At 36.8% G+C, this 25,809-nt stretch overlaps 1 protein-coding gene across 1 annotated transcript in view; it reads right to left on the reverse strand.

Moving 5' to 3' along the window:
- ASPM (assembly factor for spindle microtubules) overlaps positions 1-25,809 on the reverse strand; it is a 53,488-nt gene that overhangs the window by 12,755 nt on the left and 14,924 nt on the right. The window contains 13 exon segments of the mRNA XM_030302661.1: positions 903-1,069; positions 3,841-6,545; positions 6,548-8,594; positions 10,694-10,885; positions 16,376-16,504; positions 16,614-16,756; positions 16,854-17,061; positions 18,369-18,590; positions 19,017-19,102; positions 19,191-19,336; positions 21,818-21,993; positions 22,976-23,106; positions 23,694-23,835. Of these exon segments, the coding sequence (XP_030158521.1) occupies positions 903-1,069; positions 3,841-6,545; positions 6,548-8,594; positions 10,694-10,885; positions 16,376-16,504; positions 16,614-16,756; positions 16,854-17,061; positions 18,369-18,590; positions 19,017-19,102; positions 19,191-19,336; positions 21,818-21,993; positions 22,976-23,106; positions 23,694-23,835 (6,494 nt within the window).

Genomic DNA, 25,809 nt, shown 5'->3' on the forward strand with positions numbered 1-25,809 from the left:
ATCTGGGTCCATATTGCAAGTGAGTCTTTGAGCAGATAGGAGCGGGTCACAAAAAGAACTTGGGAGATTAGAACAGCATCAGGCAAATGAGAAATGGAAATTTGTTTGAAAGGGAAGCCAGGTATCGTACAAATATCTGAAAAGAAATGTTCTGTAAGGAGAACTAGAGAAAAACTTAAAAACTAAGGGCCAGAGATTAAACATTAGGGGCCAACATAGCAGTAACACATAAAAATTGAGAATGGATTTAACTTACATCATGTTGCCACATTTCTTAGAAAATAAAGCTGAGCGCCAATGAGAAAAATTCAAGATTTTGGTACAGGAAACTTAGGTACTACTGGTCCTTAACAGCTGATAGCAGCAACTATATCTTTATATGGTAGGCACTGAGCTTCCACCCGTGGAATTTATCAAGAAACTCTTCTAACATTAGAGTCTCTCCTAAAACAATCTTTAAAACTATCACTGATATAATAATTCATCAATTCTGGTAACTGGGGGAAAATTCTTACACTGTGAAATAAAAAAATAATATAGATAATCTGATAAGAGCTTCAGAAAATGTGTTTCAAAGAAATGAACTAGGAACAGGAAAATACAATGAACAAAAAATAAGTTGGTAATTAGGTCTTCATTAAAGTAAAATAGGGGGGCTAATATAAAGTAAAAAGAGAAAAAGAAAAAGAAAAAAGAAAAATGATTGTATCAAGGCTCTATCTCAAAAAATAAGAGTCTTATTTTGTTTCATCAGTGGAGATAACACTAACAAAAGAAACCATACAAGCTAGGCGTAGCAAATATTTAAAAGACAAAGAAATAAGCAGTATTATTTTATATAAAGACTTAGCTACCACACACACAGACCCTCATACTCCCCTAACACAGCTATGATACATTACCGTGTTCTCTCCAGTTTGGTATAGAAACAACCTTGAATGACTTTAACAGCTTTTAATATAGCTAGGTATTCTTTACGTGCTTTCCAAGACCTATACCAGGCTTGAATCTTGCAAGCAGCTTTCACTTTACATAAATACTTCCTGGCTTTATAGCTCCTCCACGCAGCCTATTAAATACATAAATATAAAAAATATGCAAGGAGATGTATTTTTTTATTGTTGTTAATTGAAAAAAATCAGTATTAAAGATAGCTAATGTAATGCTAAGTAGACAAAAATCAATTGCAGAAATACAGTCATATGATGACTCTTCTATTAGGCTCATTCATTCCTGACATAGATGAGCCCCCTGAAACAGTGCGGCTTACCACAGTGAACACCTATTATATGCTTTATCACACGTACCCTGGCTGGCTGACAGCTAAGCCTAATATAACCTTAACAAATATTCCTAAATTTTAATATATGTATAATGTCTGAAAAGCCAGATGCGTGCATTGTCCTTACTATCTCAATCCGTTTGGAAGAAAAGAAAGCAAAGGAACACACTGACTACTTATTGGGAAGGAACAGGAATCTCTCCTACCTCCCACCCACCTCCCTCACATGTATCCCGGGTTTTGTGTCCAGGCTGCAGCAAAATCCTGAGAGCAACTATCTGTCTGAGGACTATCAGTTTTTCCAATTTCTGCAACCTTGCAGCTGACTACATGTATAAGTGACAGCTATAACCTATTAAGCCCTTCGCACTAAGCACTATTAAAACCTTATAATAACATAGGTAGATAATATTTAATCTAGAGACGAGTAAACAAGGCCCAAAGAAATTGAGTAACTTGTTGATGTGCAGGTAATAAGTGGAAGAAGTACCTTTATTCTTTACAAATATCTTGTGAGATGATTATTAAGATCTCTATTTGACAAAACAGAAATCAACGTCGACGAAGAAGAGACTTGTTACACCACAAGGCCAGTAAGCGACGGAGTCAAGATCTGAACCCAAGTCTTGACTCCAAACAAATACTGCAGCCACAATCTACATGGGGATCAAGCTCCAAATTCAGCTGACAAGCAAGAATTACTCTTGTGATGTCCTTAACTTACTCAGAGCATATTATATATGGCTTTTATGTAAACAAACCTGAACACCAACATATTGGTATTCACAGTAGGAGCCAGGCATCAGTATTTCTAAAAATTCTAAGTGATTTCAATGTGCACTAAAGTTTGAGACCATGAAGGATATGTTAAAAACCAGACGTGTAAAGTATAATTTTTAAACGTAATCATGTATGAGAAAAATAGTCAAAATTTCCTAAGATTGTTACTGTGGCTTTTCTGTCATTTCAACTGAATATAACCCTAACTAACACATCTAGTTAACACATTTCAACCCTTAACTTCTTGGCAGCATTTGGAATTTGAGCATTCGTTTCTTCTTCCCTCAATCCTTGGTTTCTTGATACTATAAATCTTTCAGTTTTCTTGTTCCCTCTTACTACCATGTGTTGGCTTCTCCTCTCAATGTTCTCACATGTTGACGTTCTTCAGTGTTGGAGTCCCCAGCAGGCTCTCTCCTTTTACCCATTTTCCACATTACTCCTACGTGATCCCATCACTCCATGACTTCAACGATGCTATGTATGCCAATAATGTAGAAGTCAAATTCCGAAATCTGTACTACTCTCCAAACACAGCCAGCTGCCTTGCTAGACACTTAAACTTCATCATGTACCTCAAACTACACACCTCATCAATCTTCCAGTCTGCTCCTCTCTGCTGCCTCTGTCAGCAAATGGTAGCATCTGCTGTTACTTAAGTCGCGCACGTGGCTTAAAAGCTCGTTTAGGGTCTATGTGATGCAAGTACTACGCCCTCCACTCAAACGAATCCTTGCAATCCCATTGCCACCACTAAACTATCTTTCACCTGACCTACTGCCAACAGCCTCCTGGCTGGTCTCTCTGCTTCTAGTCTTGCTCCCCTTCCAGTCCCTCTTCCACATTATTGTCAGAGCAATTATTTTCAAAATAAAAATATGATTCTGGTCTTCTTTTTAAACTCTTCTAGAACTTCTTTTAATCTGATGGAAAAAGACTACCCTTCTATGTCTTACAAAGCTATCCACAATCTCACTCCCTCTATTGCCATCCTGGTCTCCAATCACTCTTTTTCACAGCACTACACACACTCTCGCTCTAGTTTTTGAACTCCCTGTTATCTCCTACAACTAGAATGTTCCTTGGATATATTTTAGTGGGCTCTTTCCAATTCATTCTTGAGCATAACATCTCAACTTAATATATGTATAATTTAATATATTATACATATGCATGCTAATATGTATATATTATATTATACATATACATATTAATATAATGTGTATATATATGTTATATGCAATAATAATTATTATTATTATTATTAAATACCAGACGTGGTATTTATGTGGTGATATAGAATGAAAAAAATAATATAAAATTGCTTTGGAAACCAGAAGTGCTAAATGCTCTGAATAAACTACACAGGCCTATCTAGCTTAAGTAGGTCTTATTAGCAGATTGTTAGAGGGATAAAATTATACCATTTGGCCTAAACTTGGCCAAATATCACTTTACCTTAGCTTAAATTTCTCACTTAAAAAATAATTTTACTCAAAAGAGTAAAACTATAATCAAACTATATTCTCAAAATTAACACCCACTGAAATGCAACAAGCATAGAGCGATCATGTCCAGAGGAATTCTAGTTCTGCACTGTCTTAGCTGAATTAGTAGTTCCCTTTTCCCACTCTCAAAAACGTTCCATTTTGGAAGAAAAGTGAAATGGTCATGTAAACTAAGTATTATGTTTTATGATCTGCTTAAACTCATTTTATAAATCTAACAAATATTGGTTAAGGAAAGAATGCAAGCGTTACATTTAAATGTACAAGTACCTGGATTTTTATGGTGCTATCCTTAATTTTCTGAAACTTTCGTTTCTGTATAAATCCTCTTGTTCTAGCTTGAATAATGATAACACTGCTCCTAACGTGTAAATATGCTTCTCTTTGAGGTTTTGCAGACAAAAAGCCTCTGTGGTGATTTTGTAAAACCGATGCTGCTTTCCTATACAATAAAAACTGCTTTCTTGCTTGCCATGTCCTGAAATACTGCTGTAGGGTTACAGCAGCTCTTTTCTGCTGGACAAATCTTCTCCGATACACAGCCATCTGAAGGAAGGACTGAATTCGTAGGGCAGCATGCTTCTGTGTTTCCAATATTTCTGTGGCCGTTTTACAAAAAGCTTTTTGAATCGTTACTGCAGCCCTGCCCTGGGAATGACACTCTGCCTCCTGGGAACAAGCAACTAGAGAAGCTCTATGCCACTTCTGAATCCTAAGTGCTGAGCTTTGCACAGCTTCATTCGGAGTTTCAGTTCTGTGGCGGCAGAACGCAGATCGCTTCTCAATGGCTGCCATCTTTGCCTCAGATAGGTTTTTCAATTTCTGTCTAACTTTCATGCCTCTAAAAGCAGCCTGAATAATTCGTACAGATTTCTGGAGTGCTAAGAAATTTTTTCTTTCCGTTTTTACCCTGACATATGACCTATAATAATACTGTATAAGAACAACGGCAGTTTTCTTTGCCTGATAATCAAGTTTGGCCCTATGCATTCGGTAGAGTGACTGAATTAGGGTGGCAGCCAGGTGCATACGCTGGATATCCTTTCGGACCTTAAAGCCTCTGTAGGAAGACTGTATACAAATGACCGCTTGGGTACGCACTGCAGTTAGTGCTCTGTATCTCCTCTGAACAAAGACTACTTTTGCTCTGAAGTGCAGATAATGCTTCCTTACTTTGGAGGCCTTAAGATGCTTCTGAAGAACAGTGGCGGCCTGATGCTGCTCCTGAATCTGTTTCCTTATGATCATGTCCTGGAAATCTGCCTGAACACAGGCCGCTACTTTCCTAAGTGCATCGTGTTGAAGTGCTTTCCTCTTCTTTGCTCTATATATTTTTTGGATTACTTTTGTGGCCCACTGAATCTTTCGGTAAAAAAGATACTGTCTATACATTCGATATGTGCTTTGTATTATGATAGCAGCTCTGTGTTTTTCTCTTAACAGCTGTCTTGCTTTCATTCCCTTATATGCAGCCTGAATGACCAAAGCAGAATGTCTTTGTCGGACATAATTTTCTCTTTGCAGTTGTGCAGCTCTGTATATTCGGTAATGTTGCTGAATTAGAATTGAGGCATGTTTCCAAGCCTGAAAGGTAACATACGTCCTGTGCATTCTGTAAGTGGCCTGGATGAGAGCTGCGGCCCTGTGCATCGCCTGAACCTTCTTCTTTGCCATCAGTCTTCGGTAAGATGACTGGATTGTAATGACCGCCCTTTGTACTTTCAAGAATTGATGCAAGTGACGCCTGGCACACGTGGTGGCCCGATATCTCCTCTGCACAAAAACAGCAGCTTTTTTGAGGGAAACAAATCTTTTCCTTACCACTAAACCCCTAAACCTGCTCTGAATAAGCACGGCAGAGGAATGCATCATTTTCAAATACCTTCTCGCTTTCATACCCCTAAATGCAGCCTGAAGGATCAGGGCAGAATGTCTTTGTCGGAGATAACGTTGTCTCTGCAATTTGGCAGCCCTGTTCGCTTGGTGTCGCTGCTGGATTACAATGGAGGCTTGTCTCACGGCCTGGTACCTCACGTGTGCTCTATGCATTCTGAAAGCTGCCTGGATGACAGTGGCAGCCCTGTGCATCCCTTGCATCTTCTTCCTTACCACCCATCCTCTGTATGATGACTGGAGTGTAATGACCGCCTTTTGTAACCGCAGGAATTGTTGTAAGTGATGCTTTGCACAAACAGTTGCACGGTATTTTCTCTGAACCCAAAGAGTGGTTTTCCTGAGAGACAGAAATATTCTTCTCATCTTCAGAGTTCTAAATCTCCTCTGAATCAGAGTTGCAGCTAAATGCATCATTCTTAAATGTCTTCTAGCTTTCATCCCCCTAAAACCAGCCTGAATGCATATGGCGGAATGCCTTAATTTGTTATACCTTTGAAATTGTACATTTCTCTCCTTCACTGCCCGGTACCTCTGCTGTACTGTTTGTGTTACCTTCTTTAACTTATTAAAATACGTTTGCTGTCTGTATTTTCTATAACAGGACTGAATGCGTATTGCTGCATTCTGCATCTTCCTGAGAGTCTGTCTAACTCTTACTCCTCTAAAACTTGCCTGAAGAACAGTAACAGCTTTCAAAATTGTCAGGTACTTTGCACGCTGAATTTTACCTTGACAATATGCTCTGTACCTTACCTGAATGAGGACAGCTGCTGTTCTCATTTTGTGGTATCTTACTTTTGCTTGATGCATTTTAAACATGGCTTTAATGAAAGTGGCTGCCGTGTGCATGTGTTGAATACGTCTTCTCACTCTAATACCTCTAAAAACAGCTTGAATTTTAACTGCTGTCTTCTTTAAATTAAGATATTCCTTACGTTGATGGTTTGCAATTTTGATATTTCGATACCATCTCTGAATTAGAACAGCAGAAGCTCTGTAGGTTGCATAGTTTTTTTTGGCTTTGTAAGCTCTATATGTAGACTGTATAGCGACTGCCGCTTTGTTGTACTCCTTTATTTTTTTCTTACTCTCATACTTCGGTAAGCAGACTGTATGATGACTATGGCTGCTTTGGTTTTCAGATACAACTGATGCTGTCTCCTTCCAATCCTGTACGCCCTATAATACATTTGAATCAGACGAGCAGCTTTTTTCATGATGTCCCACTTCTTTTGCTGCACATGCATTCTGTAGTATGACTGTATGATGACAGCACATTTGTGCTGCTTTCGAATCTGCCTTCTCACTATTTTTCCCTTCCATGTAGACTGAAGCATCAGTGCTGCGTTACGGAGTTCAGTGTATTCCATACGTTGCTTCTTTCCCGCGCTCCATGCTCTCAGATGTTGCTGGATGACTAATGCTGCTGTTTTGAACAATCTGAACTGTTTCTGGGTTTGGGCCATTCTAAAAGCAGACTGAATCCTCACCGCAGCTTGAAGTTCCCTTCTGATCTGCGTTCGAACTTTCCAGCCACGATAAGCAGATTGGAGAGAAATCACAGCTGCCTTTGTTTTTAAAAATTGCATTCTTACATCACGAACAGTCCTGTATGTCCTGTACCATCTCTGAATCTTGATAGTAGACTGAAGCACATACTGATATTTCTTCCTTTTACTATAGCCTCTAAAAGCAGTTTGAATTTTAAGAGCAGCTATAGATTGCTGTTTGATTAGCTGGCGTACTTTATAACCTCTGTAAGCTGCCTGCACACAAGTAACTGCTCTTTTAACTTGCAGGAAGTTCTTCCTCTGACTGACCTGTGCTTTGTAAGCACGATAGTAATTCTGAATGACAACAGCTGCTTTATACATTTCCAGGTAGTGCTGCCGCATCTTTCTCATTCTGAAATAAGATTGTAGTGAAACAGCAGCTTTTCTCTGTGACCTCATCTGCTTTCGAACCAGGTGACCTCTAACAAAAGCTTGCAGTTTGATACAAGATTCCTGCATCTGGACGTATTCTTCTCTCTTCAGTGCAGCCACTTTTATGGACCGGTACCATTGCTGGATAAATAGTGTGGCTGCTCTCAGATGTAAATACTGTTTACGAGTCTGTTTCATCTTGACAATTGACTGTAACTTTACTGTAGCATGTTTCAGTCTCAGAAATTTTTTTCTGGAAATATAAGCTCTATAATATGATTGAATTTTTATAATGGATGTGAGGATGTGAATAAACTTTCTCCTGGCTTGCATCCCTCTATATGCAGACTGTAGAACAATGACAGCAGAACGGGTTTTCTGGTAAGATGCTAGAGCTCTCTTGGCTAAAACAGAAGCTCGAAGATGAATCTGAATTATAAGGGCAGCTTTCTTTATCTTCTTATATTTCTGTAATTGCTGATGCATTCTTACTTGTGCCTGCAATTTGATAGTAGTTTTCTTAAGGTTGAGAAATCGAAATCTGTCTCGTCTCATTCTCCAGTATGACTGAAAAACACAAGTAGCTCTAATTTGTCTGTGTAAATTACGAGCTTTCATCCCTCTGAAAGCAGCCTGTAGTTGAATGGCTGCAGCCCGTTTCTGCAAATAGTTGGCGCGCTCAGTCTTTCCTTTCAGATGTGCTCTGTAGAACTTTTGGATAGTCAGTATAGCCTCTTTTCTTTTTTTATATGACTTTTGGGCTTGAAGGCACCGAAACCTTGCCTGAATGATAACAACACAAGATCTAAGGTGAATATATTTCCGTAATTCTTTGTGCATTCTATACCATGACTGTATGACAACAGCAGATTTTTCTTCTTTAGCTCGTTTCCTGACATGCCATTCTCTAAAAGCTCTTTGCAATATTATTGTAGCTTTTATTTGTAATCGCATTTTATGTTGCTTCCATCTTCTGAACACAGACTGGATTATAAGAGATGATGATTTTAGCAACTCATATCTCTGTTGATCATGTTTCCTTCTTAAATAAGCAAGCCAATGTCTCTGAATTGTAACTGTAGCCCAAAGATATCGTTTGTAAGAAGTAACTGCTATTATCATTCTTATCCTAGATTGCAGGATGACTGAATAATACTTCAATTTCAGAAATTGTTTTCTAGTGGAATATCTTCTCCAATACCTCTGAAATGTAAGAAAGGACACAAAGTAAAACAGACATAACTTTCTATACTTAACACCTCTGCAAGTATTTTTCCTAACATTTTGCTTAAAAATAAACAAGTTAAATTAAAAAAACAATATATTTTTGGAAATTACTTGTCTCTTGTTTTTGTTTATGTTTGTAGTTATGTAGTTTCTATATTGACACAGCTGTAGCCAATTCAGAAATCGTGATCTCAATCTTAATGGTATTTATATTGCATCTGTATTTCAGAAACATAAGAAATATAAGCAAGTTTATGTTCTATTAGAATAACATATAAGAAACAGTCAAAATAAAATTATAGTGACATTCTGCTATCTATTGATTCTAAGTAATTTCCTATAAATATACCTTTAGATTTTGTATTTTCTCCTTAATATCAAGACTGCTAAGCTATCTGGTAATGATTGGAAACTGTTTACATGATGGACCCTGTTCAGGTCTAATAGTTTAAACACAGGAATTTGAGAAACAAGTGAGCCAGATCACTCTCATTTTTCTCATTAAAAATAAAATTGCTTCTTCCCAAATTTTGGAATTATAGACTCACGGTCAGAAAGTAGTATTCTGAAAAGATCTGAGAAATGACAAACTGTTTATCTCTTGAATAGCCAAGGTTGCTTCCTTCTCATACCACCCACAGTCCCTAATTCCTTCGTCAGGGTGAGGGTTGGGGAAGAATTCCCTACTGCAGATGAATTTTCCTTACACATAAGGAAAACATTTTAGGGGCGAGGTACCTCTGTCTCCATTAGCACTGCCCATTGTTATGCACCTGTGCTTGGTCCAAGGACACCCACCCATGGGTGAGGAGAGTTAGGGACCCTCTAAGATTTTTCAACAGATATTGCCTTATTCCTTTACTATGTGTCAATTGTGGTTCTGTTTCTACTCTTCAGTCTGATGAGAAATAATGTGTACAGCACATTATTTCTCTTACTATAAAGAGATGCATAAATAATTAAAACATTATAAGTAAATTACAGAATATTAGAGACTGAAAGTTAAACCACAGTTAAACTCAACACTAATGAATATCACAAATTTAATAATGTAGAATAAAAGAATTTACATTGTTTGGACCCATCTAGATAAAATTAAAAAAAAAAAACAGGCAAGACAAAATGATAGTGTTTAAAGATGTGTAGAAAAAAGGCATGATTAGCATATATTAGAATAATGGTTACTTTGGGCTGGGGTGAGGAAGCTAATGGACTGAGAAATGGCTTCTGAGAAACTGACAATATTCTATTTCTTGACCTAGGTGGTGGTTACATGGGTATTCACTTTGTGAAAAACTATCAGGCTCTACATTTGTGTTTTGTGCAATTTTCTATGAGTAATATTTCACATTTAAAAATGGTTCCAAAAAGATAATTTGTTAAATCAGAATCCTTCACTTATCAACAGTAGTAGTCAGACACAAAAATTTCCGAATTTATAAAATATAAAATTATGGGGTGAAGCTTCAATGACATTTACATAGGGCAAATTTAAATAGTACACCTCTCTGATGTTATCAAAATAGAATCTAATATCAAAACCTCACACGAAGATATGTGGAATGGAATATGTCTATTATGTAAAGTAGATATGTTAAAAATTTTTTCTAAGCAGGAAACTAACATAGGCATTCTATATATAGATTATAAGTAATATTTCATTATATACCAACTAAGTGGGCTACAGAGGAAAATGCACACATTTATCCCAAAAAAAGTTTCCAGGACTCATAGTAAAGATTAAAAAAAGAGCATGGTAGAGTTTGTGGACATACAAAGTAAAATGGTACAGTGGGTCAGCATGTTCCATGGAGAAGACTGCAAACCTCTAATATAAAACAAAGACAGAAGGGGTAAAGAATTAAGACTATTCGCTCCTTCAAAGCAAAGGAAGCATTTTGATTTGTTTGAGCCTTATGCTGATCATAGTAGTAGGTAGTAGGAAAGTATTAAATATTTGTTAAAGTACGAGAAAAACACGAAAGCCTAAGAGATACTTTAAAACTTTATATTTTACTTTCTTTCTTAAAAATGTCATTAAAACTTTTTAAATTCAAAATACCAGGATGCTATACCTGAATAACTGATGCTGATTTATTTTGAACTTTTTCTAGTTTTTCCTTTTTTAACATTAATAACTTTCTTTGTGCTAAGAGTCTTCGCCAATGTTTCTGAATGGCCAATGCTGCATTAATCTCCTTTTTCAATCGTTGTTTAGATAGAAAACTGATTACAGCTGATTGAATGATTCTTGCAGCTTTGTCTCTCTCATAAAAAAAAAAAAAAAAAAAAAAAAAAAAAAGACAAAAAACAAAAACAAGCAAATATGAATCAAAAACTTAATTACTTAAGACCCTAAACCATTATTTGTAAGAAAATAATTTGTTAAATATTAATCAAATTGATCCTGAAAATAAAACATTCCTCAGACTTAAGATAGGCTCATCTTTGGAGTAAAGATAATTCTGGGAATGATGAATGGTCCAATAGGTGGATTTGCATATATATTTATAGGATGAAACAAAAATTCCTAGTAAATATAAGTCTAAAATAAAGATCATACACATGTTTAGTATACCACAGATTGTCAATAATAAATGTAAAGGCAATTTAAATACGGTATGTTTATCAGATTATGGCCCAGATTCATGCTTGATTTTTTAAAAAGAGGGGGACTATGGGGGGGTGTTGGGGAAGAGACCCTAAAATAAACAAAATGCCTTGCAATAGAATATAGTATTGTTTTGTTACAACTTGAACAAAAGAATTAACAAAAAGAGAGAAGCAGCAAAATACCACTTTTAGCACAGGCTACAACGGTTTTACAGCATAGACACTCAAAAGATAAGAATATTGGATTATGAGAAGTGGTATCAGGACCTATGCCCGACAGCATAGGTGCTCAAAGAGGAGCCACCTACCCTGGGAGCACTATAGGCTAGTAGCCTACATGTCTCTAGATCCGTGGCTCCTAATAATGCATTACTAAGAAAAACAACATAGGTTAAATACTTACTAGGCACTAGGCACCATTCTAAACACTTCATGAATGGTTCATCTAAATCTCACACAACTGTAAGAGCAGATGAACAGGTACTAATTTTATGACTATGAGGAAACTGAGACAGAGCAGTCAAGTAGATTGTCAGTCCACTGGTAAGATAACCAGGGTTTGAACTAGGCAATCACTTTGCCAAACTCTTCAAGGCTAGATTTATCATTTCAGTTACCTGAACTGGAAACTAGAATATAAGTCATTCCCTCTTATGACAAGAACAATTTATAGCACGTGTGACAACCTCTTTGTAGCTAAATGGGACAGCTCACCATCCAAGGGTGGGCTCTACACAGATATTAGCTATAGATTCTAGTTATTAATTAATCCTAATCAGTTGTTGAGTGGAAACTGCACAGTATGGGAACACATTCACTTACGGAAGGGATCAAACTGCCACTCTAAGAAAGGAAAAATGTAGTTAATGGATTGAAACAAATACTAACAAATGGTGAGAGTCATATATTAGATCACTTCTGAGTGAGAAAAGACTAGACAATTCTAAAACTGGGCTGCGGAATTATGTCCAACAAACTCAGTAAGCCATCTAATATCACTGTCAGTAAGTCCCATGTGAAGCATATGGACTTTAAGGCTACAGATAGCCAAATTAAAAGCATCCCCCCTGCCACAATTTCAAAACATATTTCAGAGCTACAATAATCAAACAGTGTGGTCCTAGCAGAAAGACAGGCATATAGACCAATGGCACAGAATAGAGAGCCCACAAATACACTCTCATATATGTGGATAAATGATCCTTGACAAGGGTAGCAAGAATGATCTATGGGAAAAGAATAGTCTCTTTAGTAAACGATGCTGGAAAAACTAGATAGCCATATACAAAAGAAAGAAGTTAGACCCTTTTCTTATGCCATATAAATTAACTCCCAATGGACTAAAGTCCTAAATGTAGGACCTAAAACTATAAAACTACTTATAGAAAACATAGAGAAAAATTTGATTAACATTGGATTTAGCAATGATTTATAGGATGACACCAAAAGCACAAGCAACAAAAACAAAGAGTAGACAAATGCGGTTACATCAAACAAAAAAATTATTTTCTGCGAAGGACACAATCAACAGAGAGAAAAACCATCTACAGAATGAGAAAAAAAAATACTTGCAAATCATATATGTAATAAGGTACTTGTACCTAGAATATATAAAGAATTCCTATAACTCAACAACAGAAATATCCGATAGCCTGACATACAAATGGCTAACACACAAATGAAAAGATGCTCAACAACACCAATTATCAGAGAAACACAAATCAAAACCACAATGAGATATCTCTGTACTATTAACGAGTATTGGCAGGGATGTGGAGAAGTTGCAATCCTCATGCACTATTGGTGGGATTGTAAAATGCAATGAAATAGTATGGCAGTTCTTCAAAAAAAGTTTAAAAGTGAAACTACCATATAACCCAGCAATCCCACTTCTGGGTACATATTCCAAAAAACTGAAAGTACAGTCTCAAAGAGACACACCCATGTTCAGAGGTATTATTCACAAGAACCCATAGGTGGGAATAACCCAAATGCCCAGTGAAAGATGAATGTATAAACCAAATGTGGTATATACACACAATGGAATATTATGCAGCCTTCAAATGAAGGAAATTCTTCCACAAGCTACAACATGGATGACCCTTGAGGACATACACTAGGTGAAATGATCCACTGACAAAAGGGCAAATATCGCATGACTTCACATATATGAAGCATCTAAAATAGTCACCCTTCATAGAAATAGAAAGTAGCACGATGATTTCCAGGGCTGGGGGAGAGGGAAACGGGAGTTATTTCATGCACACAATTTCAGTTGTGCAAGTTAAACAAATTCTGGAGCTCTGTTTCATAGCAATGTAAACATGCTTAACACTATTGAACTGTACGCTGAAAAAAAGTTAAGACAGTAAGTTTTATGATATGTGTTCTTCACCACAATTTAAAAATTTTTTTTTTTCAACGTTTATTTATTTTTGGGACAGAGAGAGACAGAGCATGAACGGGGGAGGGGCAGAGAGAGAGGGAGACACAGAATCGGAAACAGGCTCCAGGCTCTGAGCCATCAGCCCAGAGCCCGACGCGGGGCTCGAACCCACGGACCGTGAGATCGTGACCTGGCTGAAGTCGGACACTTAACTGACTGTGCCACCCACGCGCCCCACTTCACCATAATTTTTAAAAACTGGGTTTAAAAAAGCATTCCCTATTAGCTTAAAAAAATGGAGTCAAAAGTTGCATTTGAGTCAAAAGTTCTAAGAGCAAGGGGCATTCTTAGATACAGTAGGCTAAGGTAAGTTGACACTTTCCTGTTTGAAGGCTATCTCAATCTCAAGCAAAGTAAATGGAACAATTTTATGTGACATTAGGGAAGCTACAGATGGAAAGGAGACAAATTCAAGGAGGTGAACATGTGATGAAATTAGCAACTTTGAAAACTTATACAAACTGATGGTGAAAGTTCCAATGCTGGCAGTCACTGACTGTTTTCTAAATTAGACCACGTCATCATTTTAAATCCTACGCTGTTGGACAGCCAACAGCCAACCTGTTACAGGCTTGTTTTATTTTACCTTGCATATGAGCCAAACACAGGGATTTACTTTGCTTTGCAGTTTGTGCCGACACTTTGATGGGAAGAACTAAACGGTAGAACGGGTCAGGGGACCCTTGGACAATCCTGCTTCATTCATCAGGTAATTGGGCCATTAGTCAATTTTCACTTGTCTCTGCAAGAACTTGAGCCATTCTATTCTCAATGGATAGTTTATACAAATTACAACAGTGACATGAAAGTAAATTTAACACCTGAAAAATCAGCTATCTCAAGTTGGTATTTATAGGTTTATTAGCTTATACTATTTCTATGAGAATATACAGGGAACCTACTGTTTAATGTTCCAAATAGCAAATGAAAAGATATAATTGGGTGTTAGCATAATTGTATAAGAGAGGGAACATGGTCACTTGAGAAAGGAGAAAAGCAGTGGTCTCTAAAAAATAGGGAAATTTCTACTACTTACATCAAAGAAATAAATCAGGAAAAGAGATCTCACCAGCAAAGAGCTAAGAAATCTTTGCAGTTTATAGCTTCTTAAAACAAGATCATCTCGAGCAGGAAAATGAAGATTTCATTTGCCACTCACCGACCCCCCACAAATTCTGATAAAAATATCTGTTTCTTGGGATTTTAAATATCTTATTTAATATCATATAAACAGAATTAATGAAATAATTTGAGAACTAGCCAGGAAAGAGTCTTCGCTGAAAACTCTCCTAAAGCAATTCTCCTACAAGCTTCCAAAAGTACAAAAGTTATCCTTGAAGGGATATGTGGGCAAGGAGGCAGATACTGAGAAGATGGAGGGCAAAAGAAGGCACAAAGAAGATATGACAGCAGAAAAGACCATTTGTGAGTATAAGCCACTGCCTAGCTCCCAAAAGTTACTACCAAGAGTTTGAGTAGGGTGAAAGCAAATTTCAATTAATGTTATTTCTGAGTCTGATAAACTATGACAAAATACATGGTGTGTGTAAGAGTTGCCAAAATGTAACTGTTTTTATAGAGTTATTAAGGACTCTATCCTAAATGCACAGTAACTCAAAATTGAGGAGCAGTATCGGGTGGAATGTATTTCTGAAATACCTGATAAATGTATCAAGCATGGTTGCTCATTTTATTTTGTTTGATTTTCCAAATAAGTGAATATAGGATTATTAGTGGAAGGAGTAGGTAGAAAAAAGGACTAAAATAGTTTGTTCAACTTGATCAACACCACTTAACAGATGGTTAAAAATCACATTTTTCTCGAAACTCAAAAAATCACTTATGTTAATACAAAGTTGTATAGTATTAGGGTCACAAAGGGAAATAATAAGTAACATTCCTATCCCTATGCCCAGGTCCTAAGTATCTTGAGAAATAAAACAACAGAAACCAAAGTACCACTTATAAACTAATAAAGAGGGAAGCCTGGGTGGCTCAGTCAGTTAAGCATCTGACTTGGGCTCAGGTCATGATCTCACAGTTAGTGGGTTCGAGCTCCGCCTCAGGCTCTGTGCTGACAGCTCAGAGCCGAGAGCCTGTTTCAGATTCTGTGTCTCCCTCTCTGTCTGCCCTTCCCCCACTCATGCTCCATGTCTCTCTCTCTCTCTCTCCCCCACTCTCTCTCAAAAATAAATAAACATTAAAAAAAAATAAACTAATAAAGAAAACACTGGAAAACAGTTTCATGACAGACAGAATGAACTGGCTAACTGAACTGCAAAACCAGACACTAGACGCCTAGACCCAAGGGCCACTCCAGCACCAAGATCAAGCCTCCCCGAACACAGCATGAAAACTTCATGGAAAGCTCCTGTTCCCTGGAGATACGTTAGATTCCAAGAAGAAGCAAATGCTGAGTCAGGTCTCCTGAGTTTACTTTTACAAATTTACAAAGGAAGTAAGTTATTCTACTTCCCCCGGAGCAAACTTGGGGAAAGCGGCTGGAAGACACATCCACTGAAGCAAACATCAGGAGTTAGGAAGAAATATCCATCCCTAACTCAAAACACACACAATTACTAAAATTATGTCCATAGTTTCACACATCAATAAAACGTAAAAATCCTATCAGGAATCAACCAACTGGCATTTTGCGAAGTACAATTCACATTACAGTGTTTTCATTTTTTAGTAGTACCTGATGACGTTTTAGGTCTGTTTTTCGTTTGTATTTTCTCCAAGTTGTCTGTATAAGCCGAGCAGCTCTTGTTTCTTTACAAAGATCCAAAAGTCTTGCACAAAGAAATGACAAATAGGTAATAACCACCTAAGAGACAACAGAAGAGATGAAAGCAGATGTTTAACAGAGATTGTGCAACTTTTACTGTCACCTTCTGAGACTCTTATTCTTAGTTAGAAACTCTTCTTTTGCTTACCTTTTCGTCAGGAATCGTATTGGACATATCTGAATGATGAATCATAGCAGGTATTCCACCAAGGTCTCTAACTGCAGACCTAACCAACTGAAAATTTTTCTTCTCATTTTCTAGCAGTTCTTTGTATAGTTCTGAAGTGTTTTCTACTATGCAAATAAAAAAGAGATTAGACAGGTCCAGTCAAAAATCTCACACGGCAAAGAAAAAACTTGAAACGTTCATCAGCCAAAAGGGACTAACCATGATCAAGTGCTTTAAGAGACAAATCCAGAGAACTTCCATCGGATTCAGAGGATGAATTTAACACCACTGAACCAGTCTGGGTGCATTCTACGGTCTGAGTAGTGCGCTGACATATAGCATCAAAAGGCACATAGTAAGGATGGTAGTGATGGATCAGGTAACACAACACACGCCCATCTGAGAAAGACACTGTAAAATTCTCCACCTGATGGAAATACCAGAAACATAATTAACTGGGATTATATAGTAATATAGGTTATTAGTGGTTTTATGGTCCATATCTCCTTTTAATAGTTGAGAATATCACATTAGGTGTTAATAGGACCTAGAAGAATATTCTATTTATAGCCAAATTCTCAATTATAAAATTCTATTTCAAAAACAAAATTTGAGTGGCTCGGTTGGTTGAATGTCCAACTTCGGCTCAGGTCATGATCTCCAGATTTCATGAGTTCGAGCCCTGAGTTGGGCTCTGTGCTAACAGCTCAGAGCCTGAAGCCTGCTTCGTGTCTGGGTCTCCCTCCCTCTCTCTTCCCCTCCCCTGTTCATGCTCTGTCTCTCTCTCAAAAATAAATAAACATGAAAAAAATTTTTTGATTATTGTGCTGGGAGAAAGAGGATCCCTAAAAAATTCGCGTCCTTCCTAGGACCTGAGAATGTCACATTATTCAGATATAGACTCACTGCAGATTTAATTTGTTGAGATGAGGTCATACTGCAGTAGTGTGGGTTCTCAGTATCAGTATGTCTGGTATCCTTATATGGAGAGAGACACAGAGGCAGACACAGGAAGATGCTATGTGAGAACAGAGGTGGAGATTGGAATAATGTATCTGTAAGTGAAGGAATGCCAAGGATTGCCAGCAACACCAGAAGTTAAGAGAAAGGTTTGGAACACACTCTCCGCCAATCTTTAGTGGCTCTCTAATATTTAGTTAAAACGTAGAAGATGATCCATCTATCTGACTTTTTTTTTATAACCAGAGTCGTTCAAGGTATAATACTTTACTATATTCAGTTACATGTATTCTGTATCATTTTTCTGGCTTCATATTCCCTACCAGATATTTTATTCATTTTTAAATATTTACAATTAAAGGTATAGTTCACACAGAAATATAGTATCAGTCTAATAAAACACTCAACTTAGATTTTTTCCTCCTCCTTGTACTCAGCGGTCAGGTTCTCTATTGATCCTTCCTGCATGATGGGTTTATTTGAATTTACCTTTATAAAAAGGGTGTGATCCTTAGGTGTCCCAGTTTTATACAAGTGTCTCCTATTAAAACTCCTGACTAGAACAATTTTTCTTAGTAATCGTGTATTACACAATTGGTGACAGATTAAATACAGTAAGTGAAAATATCCTCACTCATTTGAGGACAAGTTTGCTCATATATAAACTAAATTATTTAAGAAATGCAATGAAATATTTTAGGAATTGAAGTCTGACTTTAACCAAAATGTATTTAAAGACACTGAAGTAAAACAAAACAAAACAAAGAAACTTACCTTTTTATTATAGAAAGCACAAACAGCATTTACCCAATCCATCAACAGCTTTATGCTCTCACTATATCGTTCAAAGGAACCACTATTCCTTTTGTCTTTTTCCTTATTGATAATAGCATCAGAATGGCATGACAGTGCAGACGTTGTTTTCTTCAGACTCTGTGTCTGTTTTAAAAAGTCAATTTCTTCTTTCAACTGGTCTAAATTAAGGGAAATATCCACCTGAAACACACAAAAAAAGATAAGTCTCTTTATGTTTTTCATGTGTCATTTGTAACCCACAAAAGTTAGTCTTTTTCCTTACGGTAAACATAGTTTATGAAGCAGTGGGATGCATAGTGGTTAATGTGTGTCATGTGAATCACACAGAAGATTTAGGACCACACGATCCTGGGTTCTAGTCTCGTCTCTGCTTCCTATCAATAAGGTAACTTTTAGCTTTGGTTTTCTTACCTATGAGGTAATGACAACACCTACCTTACACGGATGTTGTGAAGATTAAATTGGAATATATATAAAGCAATTACCACAGTTCCTGGGACAGAATAAACCCTAGTAATTTTGCTAGTCCTTATCTGATGCAAAATGCTTCTATAAATCAGTACTGAAAATTGACAAAAAGTGCAAAATTTACAAAATGTACAATACCTGAAAAGCAAATGCTATTTTCCAAAGTAACACAAGAGTTTTTTCTCTGTGCCTATCCACAATATCCTTAGATAGGATTGCATTTCCTGTAAATGAAATCAGTTTGTTAGCACAATCTATGTATATATCAATTTTTGGTGAGAAGAAAAATTTTTATCTTTACTCAATTTTTACCACGTTCATCATTTAATTGAATTCCTCGTGATCTAAGAATTTGAAGAACAATGTCGACATTGTGCATCTTCTGAAGACGACTTATTGCAGGGATCCTGAGTTTCTTTGAGAGATTCCAGTCCCGTGTGAGAAGTTCCATGATTCGCCTAACAATAAAGGAATTTTCAGATGACACTGTCATATAAAAATATATAGGAAAAGCCCCCTGCATCAAAAGATGGGCCTCAAACCATATCCCAAAATGTCATAAATATCCTGTCCTTACCTTCCCCACACTGAGATGCTAAGAATCTGTCAGTGTATGATTGTCCTTATCACAGGAAAAAATAAACTTAACTTTGCTTTAAAAAACAAAAAAAAACAGGGGTGCTTGGGTGGCTCAGTTGGTGAAGTTCTAGTCATATTCTCACAGTTTGTGAGATTGAGCCCCGTGTCGGGCTCCATGCTAATAGCATGGGATCTGCTTGGGATTTTCTCTCTCCCTCTTTCTCTGCCCCTCCCTGGCTTGTGCTCTCTCTCTCTCTCTCTCCCTCTCTCTCTCAAAATAAATACAAATAAACTTAACCCCCCCCCCACACACATATAGAAACAAAAACAAAACAAAAATAAAATATATACGTAAGATGAAATTTATTTAAATATAGTTATCACCCACATAAATTTCCAACATTTAAAGAATTTTAGGTTAGAAAGATCCCAAAAAACTATCTGAAAACTGTTGCTTCATAGTTAGCAAATAAGAGTCATTCTCATTTTAAGCCTGGGGTTTGAGGTCTATGAACAGAATGTAAAAAAAAAAAACAAAAAAAAAAACAGATGAGACACACATAAATGAACACATGAACAAAATAACAGAGTTCTACAGGGAAAGGAAAGGAGAAAGTGTATTTATGGAGGGGCTACTGTATTCTACAAATCAAGGACGTGCTGTCTTTTCTTAGTCCTCATAGCAAATCCCACAATCAGGCATTATTATCCCACTTTTTTGCAGATGAAGGAACCAAAGCCCAGACAAATTAAGTAAATTGCTTGTGGTCACAGCTAATAATGACAGAACTGAGATCAGAACTCAAACTCAGTTTTATCAAATTCCAAAGCCATCCTGTTATATACACCAGATTATTGTAAAAATACGAACACCTATCTCAAAAAGACACATATACTCCAATTTAAATTCAAACCCCTAATATCATCTAGGTCACTAGTATTTTATCTACTAGACAATAATCAGTGTTTCTATAGAAAAAGCAAGCTTCAATGGATTATTATATATAGCTAAAATTTGGCAGAATTGTTTATAGAACCATAATTTCTAAAGGTTAGAAAGCAACTTAAGATCATTCCAGGTCAACTGCCCAATCAACATATGAAGCATTTCTGCAACAGTAGACCACCTCATCACCTATGGCATTAGTACATCAACCATTGTCAAGCATTCTCAAATAACTTCAAAGATCTATGGTCATTTTGCTGACGCTGAAGAAAGTAGAAATCTGGTATGCATGGCCAAGTCTCTTAACTAGTGAGAGGTTCTGATCAAATAAAAAGCATCAATGTTCAATACTGCTAAGTCCTCAGTAACTCTTGTAAAAACATAAAAAATGTCTTTCATTGTGGAAAATAGCACCAAACATGAAACCAATCACTGCCCCTCCTGGAAAGTGGAAAAAGTCTAAAAATGTGAATTCTTATTGGCCAGAAAACAGATGTGGTGGCTTGGATTTATGAAATGAACAAATTAAATACAAAAATAACATGTGAAACATTTTCAGCCAATGCGCTAGCCTCTATGGAAACTGCTCAAGTAAGAGAAAACTACAATAAAGTTCAAAAGCTATGAGAACATAGCTGTGAGAACATATGATCAGAAAAGAATGTTCATGGAAATTTAATTTAGAAGGAAGCATGTGACATGTATGTTGCTTTTGAAGAAGTGGGGATTTTTCCAGAGACCCCTTCCTCACAAATGTCAAATGTAACATAAATTTGGAGAGTTTCCTAGAAATAAGACAAATGTCTCCAATGTGTACATCTTAAAGTGGTCAAGTATAGTACCATGCTCACGACCACTCCTTCCAAAGCAGGAACAGCACACTGAATTCACATAACAGCCAATGTTGAAGATTCTAGTTTGTTACTGACAGATGCTGTGTGCTTTGAAGCCAGACATCCTGAGTTTATGTCTCAATATCATGATACAAAACTTGGGCAAGGCCTGTCACTTCATCTTACTTTTCCTCATATGTAAAACAAGGTTATTAACACTGCTAGAATTGGTCCCAAGTGATGGAGTACTCATGAAATCATTGATGATACACGTGATACTTAAATGTTTGATATTTTAATTAGTTCCATGCTTGTCCCAACTCCTATTCTGGGGCATCAATAGTTCCTACTCACAGTGACCCTAGTCACTGCCAGCATGGAAAAAAAATGTGGACAGGAGACATGGTTTAAAATTGACACATTTTACCAAAGTGTTGGAGATATTTACCCCAAGTTTTTTAATCCTGAAATTTATTGCATTATATGAAAGAGCAGGAAAGACTGTGTAAATACAGAAAAGTGTTTTCTAGAAAATTTTAGTCTATTCCATTAAGGAAAATAATTCTATTTCTTATACTTACACAAGACGCACTCCACATTGCAAGTCTACGGCAAGATTTGTAACAGCAAAATCAAATTCATCAAATGGTGTCTGCACATGATTAACAGGTAATCCCAAAAAGCTAAGGTGACGGGAAAGGTCACCTTCACCGCTTAGGAAGTCTCGTGAAAAAGCCAGAAGAATTTCTTTACTAGTCTATGGAGAAACAAGTTGCAGGTATTATATTCCAAGATTATAATTTTGTTTACAATAATAACAAATTCTTAAGATTCTGAGCATATAGAAATAAAGTAAAATTAATGGTAGTATAAAAAAAAAGTCAGGGCGTGCCTGGGTGGCTTAGTTGGTTAAGCGTCTGACTCTTGGTTTCAGTTCAGGTCATGATCTCAGAGTTCATGAGATTGAGCCCCACATCAGGCCCTGTGATGACAGTGCGGGGCCTGCTTGGGATTCTCTCTCTCTCTCTCTCTCTCTCTCTCTCTCTCTCTCTCTCTGCTCTTCCACTATTCCTGCATGTGTTCTCTCTCTCTCTCCCAAAATAAACAAATAAACATTTAAAGAAAAAAAAAATGTCGGTTTTATATCATACAGTAATAATGAACATCTATTTCCAATTTAAGGCCTTGGAAAAAATTACTCATAATAATAGACTCCAAAAATTAGTATTAATTTTTTTTTAATGTTTATTTATTTTTGAGACAGAGAGAGACAGAGCATGAACGGGGGAGGGGCAGAGAGAGAGAGAGACCCAGAATCCGAAGCAGGCTCCAGGCTTGGAGCTGTCAGCACAGAGCCTGATGTGGGCCTCGAACTCATTGACTGTGAGATCATGACCTGAGCCAAAGTCAGACACTCAACTGACTGAGCCACCCAGGCGCCCCAGTATTAATTTGATAATATGCTAAATTAGGAGTGAAATCTCTCCCCAATCCAAAGTTAATTCCTCAGAAGTATAGTTTCATTGATTCTCAAATCAAAGTTAATAGGGTGTGCCGGTGAAAGGTCAACCATTAAGTTAGGTGGGGTTAGAACTACTAGTAAGACGGACTACACAGGCATTCCTATTCCACTCCAGAGTATTGTTCTTTGGGAAACTTCAAAGTTTTTAAGGAGAAAATACACAACAGAAACAAGCAAAAGTCTTAAATGTGAGATATAAAAGAAATGAAAACTATACCTTGAATTCAGCATCTTTACAGAAGAGACAAGGATCATGATCAATAAGTCTGGAGATTTTGGCGTAATCAAGGAAACAAACCAACAACAACAACTTTTTCAATGTAAACTTAGACAAAGCTTCTTCATGACCTTCAATGAAGTACAAAAAAGCACAGCAAGTTAATCTGTGAAAGACAAGTTTCACCTGAAAATATGATAACAACGTGGTAATAAAGAAAAGTAATAGTAAGCATAAATAGAACCCTATGTGCCTTTCTCAGTGTTTTATATATATGAATTCATGTACTACTCATAGTAACTCTATGAGGCAGGTATCATTTAATATTTCCAGTTCATAGAGGAGGAAACAGAGGCACAGAGATATCAAGTGATTTAGTCTATCTCATGCAACAAATATTTAATGAGCACCTACTATGCAGGTAGCATCCTGGGTGCCATATGTGGTAGCAAACTAAAACTACTATGATCTCCGCAGGCCTTACTGCCTAGTTCTGGGGACAGGGTGAGTAGAGACAATAAAAAGGTAAAAATAATTATAGTGATGGAGGAAATGATGGGGAATGATGAGGGTAAAGAAAGGGAGGAGGGTAGAGAGAGGAACTGACTATTCATATTGGCAGCTCTAAGAAGATAAAATTTAAATAGAGACAGGAAGAATAAGAAGACAACATTTATGCAGAGTGTGGAGAGGACGCGGTGGTGGCAGAACTACTTACCATCTCTATAGAGATGAGGAACACTGGGGTGTCTATACTCAGCGGCTATATCAGGATTCCAAAGTAAGCGATTCAGAATAAACACAGCCAACCCTGTGACATCACTGTTATCTTCCAAAGATATGAGTTCTCCATAAATTGTCTGAAAAGAAATTAAAAGCTAAAGTCAAGACTATGTTACCTTTAAGAAGCAAAGGGATACAAGAGGGGGAGGGCAGACTATGATCTTCTAAGGATCTTCTAATGTTCTATTTTCTAAATAGTATGTAAATAACATGGATATTTGCCAAATAACTTCTTTAAACTGTGTATATGTTTTGTGCAGTTTTTAGTGCATATGGTGTATGATGAAAAAAGGCAAAAGCTCAAGGCTAAGATAAATTCTTAAGTATCTGACAAGTGATATTTACATTTTAATGTTTTCCTTTAAAGAACTATCAAATGTATGGGGTGCCTGGGTGGCTCAGTTGATTAAGTGACTGATTTCAGCTCAGGTCATGATCTCATAGTTTATGAGTTCAAGCCCTGCATTGGGCTCTGGGCTGATAGCTCAGACCCTGGAGCCTGCTTCGTACTATGTCTCCCTGTCTCTCTCTGCCCCTCCCCTGTTCACGCTCTCTCAAAAAGAAACAAACATTTAAAAAAACCCAAAAACTACCAAACGTAGGCACATTGTTCAAATTCAATTAGAATTGTCGCACTAAGTATATCATGAAGGTACAACAGAAACGAAAATATTCAAAATTTTCTAATAGTCAACACGTGGAAACCCATCTGCAAATAATCTAAGATAACAATTTGGGAAGTTCAGATCCATTTATAATTAATGATTTAAATACGAAATTAGTTTAACATCAACATGCCTAGTTTAATGATTTTTAAAGTGATTAGAAAAAACTAAAAACATATCAAATTATACCCTATAACCTTACGTTAACAAAATATAGAGATAAAAGCATAGGAAGGATATGCCAAAATAGAAAAACTGCATTTTTATTTATTTATGTTTTTTGCCTTTGATGTTTTCTTAAAATCCTCAAAGGTTATGCCCACTACCAGAACCTGAAGGTGTGGCGGTGAGGTAAAATATTTTGTTCACAAGGACTCATCCCTCCCTTCCCTCTAAAAGGATTGTACATCCCCACCAACTGCCATGGACTTGCTGTCCTAGTTCATTTGTGTTTGGCCAAATAATGTGCTCTGGCCAGTGGAATATGTGCGTTTTATACAAGCAGAAGTTTTAAAAGGCATTAAGTTTCCACCTAAACCTCATGCTTTTTACCTTTGGCACAAAATGCTGTGTCCCAAATAGAGGGATTATACTCCAGTTAAGGTTCTAGAATTATTTGACTTGTGAAGCAGAGCTGGTTGATACGTAATTTTCCGATTAATGAAGTATACTAAACTGAAATAAGAAATCTTAGCAATGACACTATCCAGCCGTATGACCACGGTAAGCTTATCATTTGTTCTCTTTGTGCCACAGCTTCTTGATAAATAAGAGCCAAATTATTGCTAACGATTCCTTTCAGTCCCAAAGATCATTCTATTCCAACACCTGGAATAAGCTGAAGAACAGAATATCTCACATGACAATGGCAAAAAGCCTAAAGAAAATGTAAAAGTGTACCAGTAAAAGACGAAAGAAATCTATAAACACAGAGAGGATGTTTTAAATAAAATCATATTTTTAATTTACAACCACTAAGGTCCTTTCCATTCAGTTTTAAAACCCTAAGTATTATTGAGCTATGCACCAAGTGAAAAACTCAAATTCAGCGTTTTTATGGGAAGTGTTACATCAACATGGCTGCAAGTTTGGACTCTGGCATCAGACTGGCATAGTCTCAAATCCTGACTACTAGTTGGCATCTGGCATGTTACTTAAAATCTAAGGTTCAGTTTTGTCAGTGAAATGGAAATAGTAATACACACCTCACTGGGTTTTAAAGAGGCTTCAATTATTTGAAATATATTTAAAATGGCCCAGTATGATCATTTGTAAAAGCTCAAAAAAGAGTTTAGTATACCTGTTATTATATCAAATACCAAACTATTGATATTTAAGAAAACTACCAGGAAAGTTCTTTTGTGATGACATGGCAATAATACATAA

The sequence above is a fragment of the Lynx canadensis genome, chromosome F1 (assembly GCF_007474595.2).
Source record: "Lynx canadensis isolate LIC74 chromosome F1, mLynCan4.pri.v2, whole genome shotgun sequence".
Lineage (NCBI taxonomy): Eukaryota > Metazoa > Chordata > Mammalia > Carnivora > Felidae > Lynx > Lynx canadensis.